Here is a 22,011-nt window from a genome sequence, read left to right on the forward strand (position 1 = left end):
TATTTTAGATTTTAATTACTTTTCCTGTAAATGCTTGGCCCCACACATCAGTTATTGGTGTCCCTGATTACAGCTAATACACACTGATCTTAAAACCCCATCTCAGTTGATCCCTAACACTTCCTCTCATCGATGTGCATGAAATCAGACATTTCTTTTTGTCAAACTATTCTGAAGCTGGCGTTTTTAGAACTGCAGAATGCTGTGATGGTCTTTTCTTGCCATTATAGAATCACTTAACCCTTTTCCAGCCTTGCTGAACGCCACTGCGCAACCTCATAATTCACAGTTGTGTACAAATACTAAACACCAGCCTTTCTAATAAATACACAAGGAAGTATTGGTGTGACAATTCAGGGACATGTGGATAAAAAAACGAAGCGAGACATGCAAATTGTACAACTCTTTATTTTACGTAAAAACTCAATTTTGCTGATATTCTCAAGAAAACTATTCCTGGTTTACAATTCCAGTGACTGGAAGGAGTAGCAAACATATGAAAACATGTCAGTTTCGAATAATTCAGTAATACTTTGTCTCAAATTGAATCTCGCTGTGTATTGCGAAAGCCCATATAAAGTGATGGTTCCTCAGGCTATCATGCAGTGATCAGCTGTCTGTGCGTTATCTGGTCAGACAGCGTGTTTTCCACTGGGCTGCTCTGTTCTAAACGACTGCAGCTACAGAAAAGGATCTACTTTCACCTTGTAGTGCTATCAATACTTTTGTCAAAAGGTAACGTTGAAGTTAAAGGGAGAGCTGTAAAAAAATTCACCACTCTGAAGGCACTCCCTAAAGCGCTAAATCGGAGCCAGAAAGAAAAAAAAAATTCCACCTCTCCCAAATGTACTGGCACCACATCCAGTTCTTGTCCCTTTGTTCACGAATCGGTTAAAAAAAAAGAATTACTCCAGAGAACAATCACATTGACGACAATGCAACAAGAGGAGCAACAAACAAGCCAGAGGGCTGACATCTATCAGAAATGCTGCCATTTGTATAAACATATGTTTGAGACATCATTTCATCCATTTACAAGATTTCCCAGTTTCAGTAAACAATCCTTGCAACATCGCAATTATTTAATTTAGCAGAAACACTTATCTCCACTGTAAAAACGTAAATTAAACAACTGTCAGACAATTCAAAGAATGCCGATTTAAAAAGAAAAAGAAATGAATGTGCTTCAGACGGCTCAGTATGTTTGGGACTCAGACAGGTATATTTAAGAGGTACTGAAATGGTCAAACACATACTCATGGCTGACAGTTACTTTAGCTCAAACGCTCACATACTCTTTTTGGCAAAATAGCAGAGCATTTTTAGGTTAATCTAACTTGTTTGGGTTTTTATTTCCTAACAGCTTCTACAGACGTCACTAATAATGGATGTTCTTTCACACACAAATCATGGAAATGCTGTTTTGTTTCGTCAACTATGTAAACATGTCTGCTCCAAAAAAATAAATGCTGTCAACAAAGATATCTAAAGCTAATGCTGTAAACCACATACATCAAGCAAGCGACTGGCTCCTATAGGCTGCTGGCATAAGGTTGCCATCATTAACTGGCCAGCAGAAGTCAAACTACAATTCAAAAGCAGAAACAAAATTCATCTGATGGGCGACGTTTGAGTACCGAGTGTGATCTAACAATCCTAAATACTGAACACACATGTCTAAAAACTAGAAGTGAATCTGTTTGGTGGGGGGGGGGGGGGGGGGGCAGTAAGAATAAGATAAGCTGGATATACATTCATTCATTACAATATTCAGTTCAGATTTTTGCTTCGTACAGCTGGCTTTGATCTCACTACCTCATTGAGCATGAATGGATGCTAAAAAAAGGGAACTTTTAATGCTAACAGAGTAAAAATACTGAACACATGGCACCAAACTGAATCTGAGCAGAGAAAATATGGTGTGACAGGCAATGCTGGAAAGTTTGGTGCTGACAATTATCATTATATCAAAAAACTGAAAGAACAAAAAACATAAAGCTATCGATCACTTAGACTGTGATCCACTCACAGTTATCACAGGGCTCTCTGCAATTCAATATCAAAGACATCTGCAGTAAGAAATGACTGATGCAAAAGTACAGTGTCACTCCAAAGCGATGAATTTACATGTGGTCTTGTCCATCAGGTGATCAAACAAAACTTTTGGGGCAAAAAAACAAAAAAACAAAACTAAATCTGGAAGTGGAGAGAGGGAGCAGCACTCTCACCCCCTGATGTCCAACAGTCCACTGCGGTGCTGGTGACTGACAGGATGTCTTCATTCTTTCTGTCAAATGCTGAGACCAAAGAAAACTTCTTCAACGGCAACAATTTCATGACGAGTGGCTACAATTCTTCGTGGATCCGTCGCTGCTGTACTATGCAGCCACCTTGTTATCCTTCTGGATGGATAAAAAGAAAACACACAGAAGCTTAGAATAGAAAACAATTCTCCTTTTTTTGTGAGATCTGAGTTAACTGAGCTCATCAGATTTACCCTGTATTCAAAATCAGAGAAATCCCGGCCTCCTCTGCCACCTCTGAATCCCCCCTGAAACCAGGTGGAGCACCTCGAGGTGGTCCAAAGGAACCCCTGCTGGATGGTCGCCCTCGGCCTCCACGGGGTCCCATGAAGCCTCGGCCACGGAAACCTCCTCTTCCTCGATTGTGCCTCAGAGGGATGCCGAATGTTTCTGCGTTCATTCGTCTTTCCTCTGCCCAGGTTGGCCTTCGCTCCCTGACACACACACACACACAGACCAATCAGGATCGAGCTTTTCGGATAACAAACACGTCTCAACATTAAATATATAAAGGAGAGACACTGCAGGATAGCTGGAATACATGAAATCTTTGCTTCAAATTTTCCACTTTTGCTAAAATTGAAAGATCTACAAATTTAAAAACATAATCCCATTTAATAAACAAGTTGCTGTAAATCAGTGAAGCTGAAAATGTTTCAGTTCTCATCTTACAGCAGAGACAAGTTGGACAGTCAGGGGTAAATGGAAAAACAACAAATCAAATTTAGAAGAACAACAAAAATAAATACAATTTCTAAATGTTAGTATTCATAAAGTGCTTATGTTTGTACTCAGGTTTTCATTCATGATAATTCATCTTTTTGTCCTGCTCTCCTGTGGAGCCTCTCCAAACAAAGCCTAGAAAACATGTGACTCACCTTGAAAATCCTCTTTCACCAGCTTTACTGGAAGAGATAAAAACAAAAGTCTGTCAGCATATTTATTGAGCACAATTAACATGTTTAAATACGCACAAAACATTAAAGAATATACTGACTATTAAACAGTCTCAAAAATGGAGCCCTCACAAACACTCCAGTCTGGCAATGTCTTTTTTGGAAACCTTGATTTAACTTTATTGCGACACATAGAAAAACACTGAGCATGTGGAAAATACCTAGCAGGTAATATTGTGTCAATTTTGCTTCCCAGCTTTCAAGTATTGAGATTGAGTTTCTAGCTCTGATGACTTGAGGAAGAACTTAAATTCAATGAAAAGACAGAGTTTAAACTGAACAATACTATCAGACGTAGATATATTGCAGTACCTTGCGTCATCACAGGAGAGGTTATCGAAGAAGGACTTGGACTTGTCGTAGTAACATGTGTTTATAACAGCCTCCTCCTCCTCAGCAGCTCCCTCACTGGCTGGATGCTCTGAGTCAGCCGTTTCCTCTCCATTCAGTGCCTTTTCTGGTTTGTCATCTGTTATGTTGGAAGAAATTTTGTAAAATTCTAAAGCCGTTACAAAATTGCATCAATTATCTGTGTTAACGTCAGTTAAAAATAACAATAGATGTATCACATTCCACCTACAGAAGGTGTCATATACTCTGTGGGTTTGAGTGTCTCTGAGCAGCATCGCATGAAATATGACACATTCTGATTTAATACAGGGAATACAATTTTACTTCTACTGTAGATTTGTGTCTAGTTGTGAACCTGCATTTATGGGTTTTCACAGGCCAAAATGGTGATAAGATAAACAAACTAAAACAGCTTTTAAATCTAAAACTGCACCTGCTACGTTTTGAACTTATGATTCACGCCCACATTTTGGATGAGACACACAGACTACAGCAGTGCATCTGTGTTTTAGACCGTAAGGCCAGCTAGTTGCAACATCGTGAGTAAATATCAATCTGCTGCAGTGTGTTAAGGAAAGATGCTATTTTCCCTTTCAGGTTATGAAAAGTTTGCTAGTATAGCTGTTTAGAGTTCAGGCGCGTTAAAAAAAGTACCTTTCAGTTTAAGCTTATTCTGTAGCTCTTTGTCAATCTCATCTTTGTGGAACTGGGCGTTGGCAGTCTCAAAGTCAAAGTCTTCGTCAAACTTCATGGTACCATCCCTGCGCACATTTACTTTGCCTCTGCTGCGGTTTCCTCTTCCACGGCCACGGCGGGTGGACTGAAGACCAGCTGAGGAATCAGAGGAAAAACCTGAAATCAAGTAATGTACTGTGAAGTCAATGAATACTAGGACAGCAAGCACTTATCTTTGTACCACAGCACGCTACATTTCAAGTAAAACTATGGCTATGAAAATTCTGTGCTAATATTGTCTTTAAGGGAAACTGATTTTCTGACAGTAAGCCTGGCAAGACTTATTACGTAAGAAAAGTCCATAAAGGTACCAAAAACAAACAAAAAATGAGATATTTCAGTGAATAGAGTTAAATGTGTTTTGGGTCTTATTAATTAGAAGGTAAAAATGACTTACCAATGTGGCGCTTGTTGGGATCCCGGTTTTCAAGAGCACCCTGTTCATTATCTGGCTGTGATGCTTTCTGAACCTCAGGAGCTGAACAGCAAAAGATGACATCATCATTTTAACTCAACGCAAACCGGTGATAAAAACCACCACAAGCAAAACCTTCAGACACAGTGACAGTTTGAGTGGTAAACAGCCTCATCTGAGTCTGTCAAATGTCCATAGAAGCTGAATTCAGAAGTCAAACTACTGATTTTGGTCCTGTTGTGAATTTTGTCCTCAACAGTCTTTCATTCTCTAAAGGCCTTTTTATTGTGGTGGATTCTATCAGTGTGGACATTTACCACACGTCTGCTCTGTATTTTCACCTTTTCTCTGCTCCAGGAGGTCGGGGGGCTTTTGGCTGCCAGTGGTGGTGCTGGTGGGTCTGGCAGCTGCCACCCCGGACTGACTCCTCTGTCCTACAGGTGCAGGTGGAGCTGGGGCAGCTGACGGTGGAGCCTGCACTGCCTGCTCCAGTGAGGAACTTTTAGTTAAAGAGTCCAGCCGGGGACTAGTGCGTCCTGGGAGACAAAAAGAAGTAGAAATGATGTGATGTTCTTAAAATAAGCACCAAAATAGCTGGTTTTCAAGCAGCTGTCAGATGCAATGCAATAATCTGCACACAGAATGTATTTGTAACTATTTTTTAATCTTATTTTATTTTACTCTGTTTCATGTATTTTTTCATTTTATTTTATTTGTTATTTCAGTATTTGCTGCTGTGTGTATGACAATAAAGTTCTTGAATCTAATATAACATGACAAGAATGTGGTAAAAAAAAAATTGAAATAATTAATTCAGCCCTGTTGCTTATCCATTATACCTACAATAGACAACACTGTCATCAAACATTTAATTACAGCACAGACAGAAATGCAATCTAATGTATACATTCGGACAAAATGACCTAACATGAGGTTACAAATGTCTTGTCCTTTGAGCAATTTCAACACTCCAAACTTCACCAAAACAGCTTAGTAGAAATGTATTGTGTAATTGTATCCCCTATTCCAAGTTGAAGACATAATGGAGTGCAGGTGTGCAGCAGGAAATAGAAAAGGAGACATGGAGCTATGCTCCGATCAAATCAGCAGGAATCAGTTGTTGCTCCAAATATGCTTGAAAAACTGATGTCTCTGACAAAAGCATATCTAAAAATCGGTCACTGGTTTGTGCAGTCATAACAGCAGATGAAGGCAGTGAATGTCAAACATATTTTTAGTGTAATTTTTCCTTTTACTGCTTTTGCTTTATTTTACATTGTGTAATAATGTACAACAATCACACGTCACATGGAATGGGTAATCATCCCAGTGTAAAACTCACTGCCCATATTTATGCCACAAGTGATAAATTATTGAGTGGAGTAAGGAAAAATGTTCACAGCTCTCCTTTGTGTCGCATCACTACAAGGATTCACTTATTTTCGATGAGAACCACTCATTACCTGCTGCTCCAGCAGATCCAAACTGCTGCGCTCCAAGAGGTGTAGCACCAAACTGGCTGTAAGATGGAACAGGGGCCCTGCTGAAAGGTGCATAGGACCCAGGAGCCTGGAATGATGGCGGTGGTGCAGCATTTGAGGATCCAATTGATGACTAGAAAAACAAATACACACCCAGTTGAAAAATCCACACTGACATCAAAAAACAAATTCAAAATAAATAAAAACCAAAGATGTTTTTCTACCAATTCATTTCAAACCACACACACAGTTAAAGTAATCATCCACAAGACACAAATCTGCAGCTGTAACTTTGAAACACAGCAGTTTATAGGACGATTTGTGAAAGTCAATTTGAGAGCTGCAAATGTCACATCAAAACTACAGTTATGCAATAAAATTATACCGTTTATCATTACTGATACCATAAAAACAGGAGTGAAGTCAATAAAGTATCAGCTGCAACAGGAAAGTATTTATTTTAACAGATTCAAACCATGGAACTGGAGGTGCTTTCATATTAGCCATTTTAGGAAAATATTGTGCTATCAGCAAAAAGCTGAAAGTGCTCAGCATCTGACCCCTTTTTTCTTAAACCAGCAAAATCCAGACTGAGTTGTGTACAAGCACATTTATGAGCTAAAACACACCAGGCTATGTCTCTAAATGATTGCATACTTTACTTTCATAATGAAATGCAGATTCCTGGACAAATTATTGGAATGTACAGCAAAAAATTCTGCTTGTCAAACTAATAAGCACAGGTATTACTAATAATATTACAAATGTGCTTGCATTCCATTTAGGTGAGCTACCTGCATGGATCTGGTATTGTGTACACAGACTTACAGAGAGGCTTTCCTGAAATGCAGCCATAATTAGCGTTATGAGATACACCTGTGCAAGTCCAAATGAATGTCGTGAAAAAAGTCTGTGAAGCTGAGCAGGTGATGTTTAGATGTAAAAGTGTTTTGACAAAATTTTCAAATTAAGGCTTTGCAGTTAAAGTCCTCGTGTGTAATATTTACTTAAATCTGTCACAGTGTAAGATTTTAAATGCTTGAAAGCTTTTTTTGAAAACGGTGGGATTTTTTTCTCGTTAAGTTTTTGGAAAAAAAAAATCAATATAGAGATAACTGCAGCTATATGTTTGTCCCTGTTGCCCATTAGCTTTTTTTCCCACAAAGCTTTCTGGTTTAGTTAACACCAGTGAGCATATTTGGGAAAGGTCAAGGACTTGCAGAAGTGAAAGAACATGCCCTGTTCACAGCAAACATTTTGACTTGTCACTGTAGGTAACACACAGGTGTTCCTAATAACATTAACGATGGCTCTGTTCCATTCAAACCATGACAGTGGAACAATGAGCCAGTATGCACAGTGCATGAACTTCAAAGAAACTACATGCAAAACGGACTGAAAGCTTTCCTATGGCTTTTAAAAATACATACATATTATATGGCATGTCTTCAGCCATTTCACAGCACATGTATGCACACATTAACTTACTTGAACTATGGCAGGGTCCTGAGGAAGGGAACTTGTGGCTTTGGGTGGCTCACAAACCGTTAGGTCTTTTATATCACTCCCTCGGAAAATAATGTACTCAAACACTTCCTCCCGAGGTGGTATAGGCCTGTCAGTGGGCCGATCTTCAGTGCCAAAAGAGCGAACTGTGGGGAGAATTCAAAAATTTAGTCCTCAATAGTCAAATACTTTTTTTTAAATTAATGTATAATGAAACCCTGCTTCAGTGTGAATATTTGCATTAAGGATAAACAATAATTATTTATAATCACAGTAGTGACTTAATCTATTCTCTAAAAACATGGAGCGATACATATATATACAATTTTGTTGTTAAAGTATATTATCGTTTTTCTATTACATTATCCTTTAAAGAAAATGCACACTACAAGAAAACAGGCCCGTAGATTAGCCACAATTAATCTAGTTATGTTTCTGGCTACATCTAATAATGCAATATTCATTAAGAACTACGCCAAAGAGACTAACATTTACAATACACAATGTGACGCAGTTGTTCTGCAGTATTAGGCTTAATCTCAAGGTTTAAGAGTATTAAAGTGCGCTCACTAAACATGTTCAAAATAAACCCGTAAATGTGACTTAACTCGGTAGAAGTCAGCAATTCTATACTCAGTATGACATTTTTACCCGTAAAAAGTGATTTACTTTGTTTTTTATGCTACTTGGTACTCAGTATTTAATGCTAGCCCAAACACAACGTAAACAAAGGACGCAGAGTGTCAACTACAGCAGCACTTAGCTATTAGTTGGCTAACTATGAGCTAGCTAACAAAAATAACTACGCTGAAAACTACTTTAGAATCATCGGTTTACATTTATAAGCAACATCTCATCCCTTCTCAGCGCTGTGCCCCACCTCTTGATGAGCTAACTTACCTTTAGCAAGTGCTACTGTCGAGTTTTCAGTGTCAATGGTGTACAAAATTCCTTCATAGCGGATCTCGGCCTTGGAGATGAGGCTAATTTTGCTGCCAATGTACGGCGTCCCTCCTCCGCTCATGTTTGTCCTCTGATTTTGAAAACGCACTTACTTCCACGGAATATGCTTTCTGTCAAACGAGAGGTCGGATGTGTTATTTTCAGAGCTGCAGTTTCAAGGCTACATAACATGAATTAGTACGCTACACGGGGAATCACACTCGCTCGTCTCACAACTGATTTCTACCACGACATGGCCGTTTTCATTTTCCTTCCCCCGCCGCTAAGGATGCTGGGAGAAAGGCTGCGGCTTACTCTTCTAAAATTGCCTCCTCATCCTGTCCTTCCAATGCTGCCGGTACTCGTTTTTGAAAGGGGATAATATGGGGAAAACACGCCCAGTGTGGTAGTATTTAGAGTGAATAGCCAGTTTTACTGACTGTCACGATTATTTTCGAGGAAAGTAAAAAATTCTGTTTATCTGAGGATGTCAGACAGAGGTTTGAGATTTTGCCAATCTGTTACATCGCGATATTACACGGGACCACAGCTCTGCACGATGCCCCCATATTGCTAGAGAATACATTTTAGATGTAGAAATAATATATATAATGCTACCGTATAATTCATCTTTGACACATCGAATTGCTGACTTTTGATAATATAAAACTCTGTAATTTAAAACGCATATCACATGTACCGCAAATAGTATCCTGGGGTGATTATATAACTACATAGTACCTACACAGTTACAAGATTTCGTTATTATACTTTATTAAATTAGCGTTGAAGAATAAACATGAAATACAACCAGGGTCCCCCCTCCTCCTCCTCATTTAATGACGTCAGATTCATTCCCACAATGCCTAGTAACACGCAGGCGCAATGTAAAAAAATATAAGACGGCTATCTGTGATCAGAGATGGCGGGCGCCTCCGACCCCCTGGAAGATATGCTCTTTTCAGAGGTGGATGAAAAAGCCGTGAGCGACCTGGTGGGCTCATTGGAGTCACAGCTTGCTGGACAAAGCAACCCAGTGGGAAAAACAGACGAAAACGGAGGCGCTGGCTCTGTGGCCCCCGCTAACCATCACTTAGGAAAAACGCTACCAGCTCCAGTGAGCACCACAACACTAGAACAACAACAACAAGGACGGCGGAATAAACCTGAGATGCGCCAGGAGATCAACTCCAAAGACGGTAGCCAGGATAAAACTGTCACATCTCCTCCGCTGGGCAGCACCCCTTCTTTTGGCGAGCCATCCACCACTTCGGCTGCCTGTGTGAACGCCACTAGCAGCGGCTCGCAATCACATGGAGCATCCATCACAACACTGACTGCATCTGGTGTGTCAACTTTGGCATCTCCGCCGGCCAGCATCAGCACCACCACCGCATCCGGCCGTGGCTGCAAGCTTTCCCCGGGCACAGCGGAGACGTCGACGGAAGCAAACCCGCCGAGAAAACGCATCGCGGCGTCGCGGAGGAGCGCTTCGGCTCGGATAAAGAGTTTGAACGGTGCAGCTGTAACGACGCGGAGGAACAGTAACACAGCGGTGGCCGACAGCGTTAGCCCCGTGGAGACCACCGCAACTACACCAAACTCTACCCGACCCGTCACATCCTCTATTAACACGTCGACTTTCACCTTATCCAACGCCAGCCTGCCTGTGGGGCAGTCGGCTATTGCTCTGGACCGGGGGACTCCTACCATCGCTCTGCACAGACTCCCCAGTCATATTGTAGCCAGTATAGCCCAGAACGGCAACGGGACCAGCGTGTCGGCCCTGGTTCAGCAGGGAGCCCGGATAGAACCCGTCACCTCCTCAGCTTCCCCGGGAAACCACGACAAAGCGGTCACAGACACTGGGGCTTCCAAAACAGACGACTGTCAGTCCAAAATTGTAATGTCAACCCAGTCTAGTAGTGTCAACTCTGTAATAAACACTGTTTCTCCTGCTTCTTCTGTTGTCACGCCAACAACTACTACAGCAGCAGCTACAACCACCACAACAGTAACCCAACCTCTGAGCTCTGCCTCCACTGCAGCTGTCACAGGGATGGCAGCTAGTTCTGTGTGTGGGACTGCTCACACTACATCAGTGACCACCACTGTCAGCATGGTCAGACCCACAGCTCCCTCCCCGACGCCCGCTGTGGCCACCCCTGCACAGCCTCAGCCCCGTCCTGGACTCACAGCACCTCAGAGGATTGTAGCCCCCCAGCTGATTGTCAGACCACCTCAGCAGCAGACCACCATTCAGCTGCCCCCTGGGTTTACCATCCCACCGGGTAAGGTTTGGAGGAAGGGCAGCAAGAAGGTGCTGGTGACGCTGGTGTTGTACTGACCACACCGGAGGGTTTGGTTGTCGGTTTGGTCCAGTGTTTGCACGACTGTCTTCTGTATGAGGAGGTTGCATGAGTGACAGCCTGTTTGAATCTCTCAGCTTATCCTCAGTGTGTATCATATGTGCTGTGGTGTGGCTACTGTTCCAGTGGTACAATTTATGCTTCAATTCATAGTAGCTGCACTGGGTGCTTTAGATTTTTGTCATGGTGACCCTATGGGGCAATCAGTGTTACTGCTCTGAGCACGCAAAGTACTATTTTTGCCCCAAGAATCTCTGACAACACTGTAACGCAATGTATAACTATAATTAAAAAGACAATATGTAACTGTAGTATAAAACTGTGTCAAATCAAATTTAGCTGATGTTAAAGAGATCAAACCTCCTTTCTTACTCATAGTAAAAAAAAGTATGTATTATAGTGATGCTGTCACAAAACAAGTGTGCAAAGAAAGTGTGATCACTTATGTATTCATACATTAAATACCTTGAACGAAAATGCCACCTGCGCAGTGACTGTAAGACAGTGAAATTTACACTGTAGCTACCAAACAGTGCCAACATCTAGAAGATACACAAGGTTTGCAGAATCACAGTAGAGCTATGTACACTACCAGCCAAAAGTTTGGACACACCTTCTCATTCAGTGCTTTTTATTTGTTTGTATGATTTTGTACATTGTAGATTATTACTAAAGACGAACTCTTTCTTTTGTTTACAACATAATTCCATATGTATTCTTTTATTGTTTTGATGTCTTCAGTATTAATCTACAATGTATAAAATCATTAAATAAAAACCACTGAATGAGAAGATGTGTCCAAACTTTTGACTGGTAGTGTACATAATATGGTTAATAATAGTATAATATTACTGTTGCTGAAGACTTGACAACTCACTTACTGAAGTGGAGACCTGTTGCCCTCCACAGAGAGCCTGCCTTCACTGTGTATTTCTGTATAATTCTTTTCTCCTAAGAAAACTTTGGCATGTGCAAAGCAATGTTTTCTGGGTAGATTTTTTAAAAAGTTTAAATCTGAAGTACAATGCGTTTCTTAATACTCAGGGAATTACTGATCAATGCTGTTTCATTGTTGCATCAGTTCATCGAAAGTTGACCAGCAATCCTTTAATTTAGGTTTTAGGTGTTTATGGTGGCCAAAATTAACTACCAGACCTACATTTGTTTTCAGTGTGGAAAATTATAGTTCAGTCAATAACTGAATAGTTTCTGTATCCCCAGTTTAGCTATCACTTCTAGCTTTGTGTCTCTCCAGTAGAAGCTCATCTTCTGGTAAATGTCAAAAAGGGCAGGTAGTAACTGTGGGCAGTGGTCAGAATAGTTTATGTGGTGAGCTGCCGGTTTATCTAGAAAGCCGTTCTGAGTCATCTGACCCCAGAAGAGCATGATCAGAATAAGCTGTTAAACTCTCTATTGACCTCATGTCTTGAACTGCAGCAAACATAAACACGTGTCTTACTATAGTAATTGCCGTCCTAGCTTTTTAGAAAGAGCAAAGAGTCTGCGTTTGGCTCACCATCACAGCTTCGTTCAAATCCTGCTATTTGTGCACAATTCTGATGTTTTGTAAAGTCTAAATAATTTCCAGAAATGTTCATTCTCTGAAAACATACTGTAAACATTATTGTTAAGTTGAAGTTGCAGTGCAGTAAAGCATCTATATGCCATTGCCACTTGGTTGCATTGGCATCTACAGCCAATATATGCAGTATTTTGCTAGTTTGTGGTTGAAATAGCTTTTAGAGGCAGTGATATTAATTAATGTTTCGTGCTGTTCCTCAGGGATGGTGTTGGTACGCACAGAATTGGGCCAACTGGTCATGGTTCCCCAGCAGGCTTTGGCTCAAGCTCAAGCTCAAGCTCAGGCTCAGGCTCAGGCCCAGGCCCAAAACAACATCTCTCCTCGACCTGCTACACCCACCACAGGGGCGTCCTTCAGAGTAACAACTCCACAGGTGAGACTCACATGATTGCTGCCATTTGTACAGTCTCTACTCTCTACTGTGACCATTGCACACAGTGTTACTGCTCACATGTTTCCTACAGCAAGAAAAGAACAAGACAAGAAGAAATGAGATAGGTTAAGTAGCTGTGTTGCTTACATACAAATGATTTATCTGGTTGTCTTGTGTCTGTGTGCGTCCCTGGCACGGTTTTGTTTGACTTTCAAATCCTGCTAAAGATGAGGAATCATCAAATTTGTCTGTCCACAAGTACATCCCACAAAATCAGCTTTCCTTGTGAAATATTCTTGTACACAGATTTATGTGTAACTTGGTGGTCTGTAAATGTTTAGTGAGGGTTTAGATATTTGGGAATTTTACCTTGCACTTGAGAAAGTGAACGATACTTCTCTTCTGGGAATGTGCTGAATAGATATTAAGGAAGCATACGTGTTTATTGAAGCATTGTTAACATGTTACCAGTGATCCTAAGGGGAACATCTAAAAATAATAATGCTTTTAAACGCACTTAAGTTTTTTTTTTAATATTGGAACAGCCAGATAGCTTTACTTAACTATCATTTGAGGGAGAGTCTGAATAAAGACTGCTGATATCTAGCTGGCTAGCATTTTTAGATAGTTAGAATGTGCCAGATTTGCTCCCACTGTCCTCTTTCCTCCCATCTTTCCTCCCCCTCCCTTTCATCTCGTCCTGTGCAGGAGTGTAGACGTGCACAAACACAAATGTGCACAGGACATGCTGGTATACTGTTGTACAGAGTGCAGATCAGTCCAAGCCACTTTGTTCCCCATTTACAGAGCCAGGGCTGCGTATGAACACTATGTTTTTTTGGAGCACACACACACAAACAGATATTTAGCAGACTGTGAGAAAGTAGTCCCTGAATTTGGCAAAAACTTTACTGGATTAGAATCACATACTCCACCTTTAACAGTGCTAAACACATCAGATGTAGAGCGAGATATCACCAAAAGCTATGTGAATGTCCTTTAAATAAATAAATAAAATTAAAGAAATCATTTTCAGTGTTACACTACAAGTGCCAGAAACACAATGAGAGACAGAATACGATAATAGTAAGCGCTAGCAAGGATTTTTAGATGTAGCCATAATGTCCTGATTTCATTCCACCACTCTGGGGTCAGAACAGAGAAGAGCCTCCAGTGATGGACTTGTCTTGTAGGCCAGGACTGGTGTGTTGAAGAAGTGGGCGCTAGTCTAGCAAACAAAAAGCGATCAGTGTGGGAAGATTTTGGAAGGTTGAATACTAGTTTAATGGTAGACAAACTGGTCAGTGGGGAACGACAGTGCTTTAGAAGATGATGAACAGCTGGGATGTATCCTTGGTGACAAGATGGGGAGTCCTCCTGATCCTGTAAGAGAAGAACCAACAGGAGGTGGCTACTGCTGCAATGTTTGCCATTCAGAGAGACTCAGGGAGAGAGTTAGGAACTCTCTCTGCTGGGGAACAGGTCAGTCTTGTTCAGGTTGAGCTTTGGATGATGGGGGACAGAGCATCAGATGAGGGAATAACAAAGATATCTGGAAGCCGATGACAGCTCTAAGTGTACTTGTGTGGAAGAAGAGAGGAGAGTCCAGGAAGAAAGCTTGTTGACTGTTGACAATCTACACCCACACTAACACTTTTCATTTTAAAATGCTGTTTTAAAATGAAAACGATCCCCATCCACTTGAACATTGTAGCTCTGTTTCAGGAATAATCTCTGTGCATACCAACATGCCTGAAAACACATATCACATGACCATTCCTGTTCACTGTAAATGCAGGTGCCAATGTAAACATGAAGCAGGGGGTTGGTTGCTTAGTTGTTAAAAATACTTACTTACAGCAACGTTGAAAAGTAAAACCAGAGATTTCCTTAATAGTGGAACAGCTTTTAGCGTTTAATGATGCCTGCAATTCATTATCTATTTTGAGTTAACTGCTGGTAGTTGAGACTGATGTCTTTGTTTTTTTTCTGGAAAAAGGTCACGAAATATGATCACGACGAATTAGGCGATGACATGTAGTGACACTTTAGAGCCAATCAGAAAGCAGATACACACGTGGACAAAATTGTTGGTACCCCTCAGTTAAAGAAGGAAAAACCCACAATTCTCACTGAAATCACTTGAAACTCACAAAAGTAACAATAAATAAAAATTTATTGAAAATTAAATAATCAAAATCAGCCATCACTTTTGAATTGTTGATTAACATAATTATTTAAAAAAACAAACTAATGAAATAGGGCTGGACAAAAATGATGGTACCCATAACTTAATATTTTGTTGCACAACCTTTTGAGGCAATCACTGCAATTAAACGATTTCTGTATTTGTCAATGAGCGTTCTGCAGCTGTCAACAGGTATTTTGGCCCACTCCTCATGAGCAAACAGCTCCAGTTGTCTCAGGTTTGATGGGTGTCTTCTCCAAATGGCATGTTTCAGCTCCTTCCACATATGTTCAATGGGATTCAGATCTGGGCTCATAGAAGGCCACTTTAGAATAGTCCAACGCTTTTCTCTCAGCCATTCTTGGGTGTTTTTGGCTGTGTGTTTTGGATCGTTGTCCTGTTGGAAGACCCATGACCTGCGACTGAGACCAAGCTTTCTGACACTAGGCAGCACATTTCTCTCCAGAATGCCTTGATAGTCTTCAGATTTCATCGTACCTTGCACACTTTCAAGACACCCTGTGCCAGATGCAGCAAAGCAGCCCCAAAACATTACTGAGCCTCCTCCATGTTTCACCGTAGGGACAGTGTTCTTTTCTTCGTATGCTTGGTTTTTGAGTCTATGAACATAGAGTTGATGTGCCTTACCAAAAAGCTCCAGTTTGGTCTCATCTGTCCAAAGGACATTCTCCCAGAAGCTTTGTGGCTTGTCAACATGCATTTTTGCAAATTCCAGTCTGGCTTTTTTATGAGTTTTTTTCAGCAGTGGTGTCCTCCTTGGTCGTCTCCCATGAAGTCCACTTTGGCTCAAACAACGACGAATGGTGCGATCTGACACTGATGTACCTTGGCCTTGGAGTTCACCTTTAATTTCTTTGGAGGTTGCTCTGGGCTCTTTGGATACAATTCCAACGATCCGTCTCTTCAATTTGTCATCAATTTTCCTCTTGCGGCCACGTCCAGGGAGGTTGGCTACTGTCCCGTGGGTCTTGAACTTCTGAATAATATGAGCCACTGTTGTCACAGGAACTTCAAGCTGTTTAGAGATGGTCTTATAGCCTTTACCTTTAAGATGTTTGTCTATAATTTTTTTTCGGATGTCCTGGGACAATTCTCTCCTTCGCTTTCTGTTGTCCATGTTCAGTGTGGTACACACCTTTTCACCAAACAGCAGGGTGACTACTTGTCTCCCTTTAAATAGGCAGACTGACTGATTATGAGTTTGGAAACACCTGTGATGTCAATTAAATGACACACCTGAGTTAATCATGTCACTCTGGTCAAATAGTTTTCAATCTTTTATAGAGGTACCATCATTTTTGTCCAGGCCTGTTTCATTAGTTTGTTTTTTTTAATAATTATGTTAATCAACAATTCAAAAGTGATGGCTGATTTTGATTATTTAATTTTCAATAAATTTTTATTTATTGTTACTTTTGTGAGTTTCAAGTGATTTCAGTGAGAATTGTGGGTTTTTCCTTCTTTAACTGAGGGGTACCAACAATTTTGTCCACGTGTGTATGGGTGTCTGCATCATCTCCTTCAAAAATCTGGCCATCTCACCAGACTACAAAGCAATCCTGGCGATTTCAAACTATAACGGGGTCAGCAGTGTTTCCAAAAGTCTCAGTTTCGGCTGTTTTTACTTCCAGAGAAGTGTGGATGTTAGGTGTAAACGTAGCAGTAGTTATGTGTTTTAAAATGAGGACGCATTAGTGTGGATGTAGAAGCTGATGCCACCTGAGTGCACAGCCTGAGACGGCCAATGCATGGAGGGGCATATCAGCTGAGTGGTCTATATTTGAAATCAATGGTAAACTAATACTTTATTTTAACAGTAGCTCAGCTTCACCCTTGGTCACTAAACATTATGCTGTGTTATGTTATATAACCAGATTTATTTAGGTAGCACTGCAGCTCCGTGATTAAAACTGTTACATGAAATTGCAAATGTTTTGGGTATGAATTCCCACTGGAGTCTGCTCTGTCTGGATTTTAAACGTTTTCCCTAAATTTGAATGAAATCATCTCCATGACAAAAAGACATAATGTGTGAAACACTGCTGCAAGTGCCTCAAAATGTCAGTTATCTCCTGTTTCCTGTGCTGTGGTTGCTCACTACTCCCAACCTAAATGGTTAGGATGGAGGTATATCCACAGCTGCACTCAGGGTTAACATGCAGGGGTGAAAGCATCTAAATGTATATGTACTTTTTCCTTCTGACAAAAAAATAAATATGTAACCATGTTGACATCTGTAAAATTGGTCATTTGTAGCAAGTAGACACAGTCTTACAAAAAGTGATTTTTGATGTACATAATCCACATCTTGAACAGATGTTGCACAGGATGTTTTGATCCATCCAAAGGTGAATGTCAGATAAGTGTTGAGAGGGTCAGAGGTTTTCATGGGACAAAGGTCTTTGTAATTTCCGCATGGAGGTTCAGTGGTAATGGTCTCCAAACTGCTCTTTTATTTAAGGTTACAGGATGAGTCAGAGTTATTATCCAGGACAACAGAGGAAAAGCTGGATCACAGAGATACAGAACAACTGGGGACACCTCTGGGTGCTGAATTTAAGTCCAATAAACTCAGATGAAACAGAAAGTCATGGTGGTGAGAGCGATGTGTGATAGTGGGTTTATAATATTTTTCAGCAGCAACTGTGTGGTGGTGGGGAAAGAATATTGCAAGTAAGAGGCGCACATCCTACATATACCAAGTTTTTCAAACTAACTTTATTTTTAAGCATATTTAATAAAACAATAATTAACCTCTTAAGCCCTGGCCATATTTTCAGAAAAAAACGCCGGGATTTCTTCGGCCCACCCGTGGGCCGACAGGGCTTAAGAGATTAAGAAAAAATGAGAGACATTTATCTCCACTGTACCTGAAAATCATTACTGATCCTTCAACTGTGCAGCATAATTATCAACCACCAATGAAATACATTATACTTATAAGGATATAGCATTGTAGTTTAACAGGGAAATCACCTTAGAACTTAAGTTGGGGCGAGAGAATAGTTGGCATTTACTTCAGGGGATGAATTAATGTAGATAACAGTTTTCTTCATTGATCTAAGTAAAATAGCACAAGAATAATGCAACGCTTAATCTATCCGTCAATTAGCTATTCTCACTTTATGTTTGTTGTGTTATGTTGTGGATATCTGCAGTCTATCCCAGCCCTTGCTGTGTGAGAGGCAGGACCCACCCTGTACAGGTCACCAGTCCATCACAGGGACAACTATGCATTCTCACAGCTACGGCCGATTTAGAATCAACAGTTTACCTACCATGCATGTGTTTGGACTTTGGGAGGAAGCTGAAGCACCCAAAAAGTCCCACACAGACACAGAGAGAGAACACACAAATTCCACACAGAAAGGCCTCAGCTGACAAACAAGCTGGTGACAGCGCTAACAACTTCTCCACTGTCTTTCCCCAATGCTTCTTGATTTCTTCTGCAATTTTAGGCATCTAGTTTTAGCAGAAAGGCACCAGATCCATTTCATTTTTTCTAACACACAAAGGCTAAGCCTCTACCCTCTCTTTCGAAGAGCAGCCTTTTCCACATTTCAGGCGTACTTCAGTTGATTTAGTGCTGTCTAATTTCTATCAACGGTAGTGCCACGGCTGGCGACCTTTGTGACAACGAATCTGACTGATTAAATTTGAGAAACTTTGATCTAATTATATGTGGATCCATTCAGTTGATGCTGGGTGGGCACCGCCTCATTAAATAAGCGGCTTAGTTTTAGACCCTAATTGGGGTGTGATTAATACGTTAAACTGTGTAATTATAGCAAATGAATTTTCTTGATTATTTTATCTATAGATTAAACTGCGATTAATAGGTGAATTAATGTCTCAAGGCTTCTTAATGACTCCATGGGGTTCTTCTCATCAAAATTTAACGAGCTAGTGAATCATTAATTGGAATTTGCTTATTATCACCTGTGGATACATCATTCATCTGAAAACTTGAGCTTATGCTGGTGGGGGTACACCTTTGGAACTTAATTGCTTTTAATAATGAGGTTAGTAGATAGTTACTCCCCCACTGTTTCTTTGCAAATGAAGTGTGAGAGCTGAAATGACACTGATGTTAAAGTGACAGCAGAGCACCGATAAACCTGACAGGTGTTCACAGCTTAATCTTTGAGCATCTTAACCCCATTTGACTAGTGTTTCCCTTCTCGGAACTTAAAACATTGCCTCTGACCAATCAGAAAGGGTTTTGTGTTTGTTTTCGTGTGTTTGTAGTGGGCTATCTTCTGATGAAAATTGTAGGTGTTATATGACGTCCAAAGCTTTGAATTGATGGGTGATCAGAGAGTTTAGAGACTACGCCTATGAAAATCAAAAACTGTATTTAAATAAAAAATGTATTCAAATCTTCTGCGATTCCTATCAAAGTAGCCATCTTGTGCAGCGATGCACTGCTTCTAGGGCTTCTGCAATGCTACCTGTTACGCAAACACGTAAAACAATGCAATGAGCATTGAATCTTCTAAACTCAACTTAAATTTCATTTTGGGTTAGAAGAAAAGTCCCAGGTAGCCAAATCTGGTGAGTAATGGCATTTGGGGAGCAACAATTTTGTTGTTGTGCTCAAAAAGCCTTTATGTAATCTTACCGCTTAGGGCTGTGACTGGATGCACAACACACTGGAGCACCCACATGCCCTTGTGCCACAGTTCAGGCCCTTTCCTCTGAATGTTGTCTCTCAGATACCTCAGGACGCTACAGTAAAACTCTGCCTCGACACTCCATCTGTGAGGGATTGATTCCCAGTGCACATGAATGTTGAAGAAAACGCACATGTTCCGTATACGGTATGCTCTTGACCTCATGCGACTTTTCCATTTCTTGCACCACAAACAGTATCAGAGCTTTTTGAACACTCTTTGTATATGGAGCTGGAAGCTGTCACATTTTGTTTGAAAAATCTATTGCTGTTATTAAGATTGCTGCCAACTAATTTCTTGTTCATCGACTAATTGATCAAATAGCTAATCTCATTCTGCTCTGTTATCAGGTCAACTTGTCTGCAGAAAAATATAAATATCGCCCAACACACCCTCAGATCCCAACTAGAAATGTTTTAACCATCATCCAGCGGAAAATTAGGCAGCTCACAGTTGTCAGAAATAAATCACCTTTTTGATAGAATACTGAATTCTGACTTGTTTCTCCTAAACTCACTCTTAGGAGAAATATGAGGCAAAGGAATACATCAATCTAAGACAAATTATCTTGCCAAATTGAAAATACCAGAAGAAATAAAAGAAAAGCAGGAGGTCTTTTGCTTTGCTTGTAGGCTTGTTCGAGTTTTTTCTTTTACAATCTTATTGAGCAATGAAAATGAGAGCTAAATTTCAGCTGGCACCCTGGACATCACAGAGGAAACACAGAGAGACTCACTAACATACATGCTCACATTCACGACTGTGGCCAATTTAGAATCACCGAGGAACCTATCATGCGTGCATCACAGGGAGAACATACAACTCCACACAGAAAGGAAACCAGATGACCAGCATGTTCAAATCCAGAAACTTCCTGCTGTGAGGCGACAGTGCTAATCACAACTCAGCACAGCTATAATTATTCACAAGCTCTTTTTTATGAATAAAAAAAAACTTCCATCCAAACAGATGTGTACTGAAAAGGAAAATAAGGCATGTACTGAATATACCAGCAGTGCTTTCTGTACATTTAAGCAGCTGTGATGAACAGTTGTGTTTTAAACATCACCACTATAGCTACATAGAAAGTTAGCATTGCACTGCCTTGGGTCCACTCCCGAGCAGTACACTTGCTCCAATACAACAGAAACGTATTGGAGATGTGCAAAGAATAGATGGGCACACATACAAAAAGAAATTCCTTCCGATTTGCGACAAGTCAATGACAAACCGAAGCTCATATGTAGATCTTGGAAGTGAGACAATTCTGAGATCAGCTAAAATCCAGAGTTGAGACTTGAATCTGATCACCGAGATGAAAATCTGATATTGTGGAGGCCATTTATCAGGAACCGATTGTTTTAGATAAAGATCGGTGCGATGATAGGAGAGCAAGAGCATTTTAAGATCTTGAACTTGGATCAGGCTGAGATGAGAGGAAGGAACTGAATTAAAGAAGTATGTGAGAATGTTCTTAATTTTCCTTTCCTGTGGGCACCTTTGATCTGTGCTGAATTTCAAGATATCTGTACATGAAAATGACTTAAACGATCAAGCATCAAAATAGCTTCTGTTAAACTGTCTGTGAATCGACTAGATTCAGGGCTCCAGAGTGGGATCGTTTGGTTGCACATAGAATGTTTAGCAGGACTGCCTGTCTGTCTCCGGTTGGCTGGCCCAAGTGGATACAATCACTCAGCTTCCACACAGGAAAATCCTTACCTTAGAATGTCTTATTTTATGTCTTTGTGAACACATTTTTTTGGTCAAACACAGTAGCTGAGTGGGGACTACAGGCTTGCCCAAGCTGCCTTGTAGTTTTTGTCGGACATTTGTGGATTGCAGCTCCAGAAAAAATCCTGGGTTACACTCTCCCTCTCTGAACTGCATTAGTATCTGCATGCCCACTGGTCATCCTGCACCACCAGCAGCCACAAGTACAAATTCAACCTGTTCTGACCTGATACAACACCCAGCATTATGCCTTGCATTTACTGCAAGTGCTGCCGAAGCATAGCTGGGAAGAGATCTTTTGCTGTCGGAGCTTCAACATTCCAAAATGAAAGGTTAAAGAAGCAACAAACCCATCCTGTGCATTGACAGGTGTGTGGCCAGC

At 40.7% G+C, this 22,011-nt stretch overlaps 2 protein-coding genes across 5 annotated transcripts in view; one reads left to right on the forward strand and one right to left on the reverse strand.

Moving 5' to 3' along the window:
- Nucleotides 1-392: 392 nt before the first annotated feature.
- lsm14ab (LSM14A mRNA processing body assembly factor b) lies at nucleotides 393-9,119 on the reverse strand. The gene is given in 11 exon segments (XM_022198002.2): nucleotides 393-2,402; nucleotides 2,498-2,553; nucleotides 2,556-2,737; nucleotides 3,182-3,208; nucleotides 3,572-3,728; nucleotides 4,265-4,441; nucleotides 4,743-4,823; nucleotides 5,102-5,296; nucleotides 6,224-6,374; nucleotides 7,730-7,893; nucleotides 8,648-9,119. Coding segments are annotated over 11 exon segments (1,338 nt in total). The 5' UTR covers nucleotides 8,772-9,119; the 3' UTR covers nucleotides 393-2,378.
- Nucleotides 9,120-9,490: 371 nt separating this feature from the next.
- Nucleotides 9,491-22,011, forward strand: part of LOC110953873 (transcription initiation factor TFIID subunit 4-like) — a 98,318-nt gene continuing 85,797 nt past the window's right edge. For 2 of the 4 annotated variants that reach the window (XM_022198112.2, XM_022198273.2), the window contains exons 1-2: nucleotides 9,491-10,980; nucleotides 12,841-13,013. In XM_022198112.2, the coding sequence (XP_022053804.1) occupies nucleotides 9,612-10,980; nucleotides 12,841-13,013 (1,542 nt within the window). In that variant the 5' untranslated portion in view covers nucleotides 9,491-9,611. The remainder of the gene's footprint in view (nucleotides 10,981-12,840; nucleotides 13,014-22,011) is intronic. The other 2 variants (XM_022198197.2, XM_051937428.1) reach the window with 1 other exon arrangement.

Source organism: Acanthochromis polyacanthus, chromosome 2 (assembly GCF_021347895.1).
Source record: "Acanthochromis polyacanthus isolate Apoly-LR-REF ecotype Palm Island chromosome 2, KAUST_Apoly_ChrSc, whole genome shotgun sequence".
Taxonomy (NCBI): domain Eukaryota; kingdom Metazoa; phylum Chordata; class Actinopteri; family Pomacentridae; genus Acanthochromis; species Acanthochromis polyacanthus.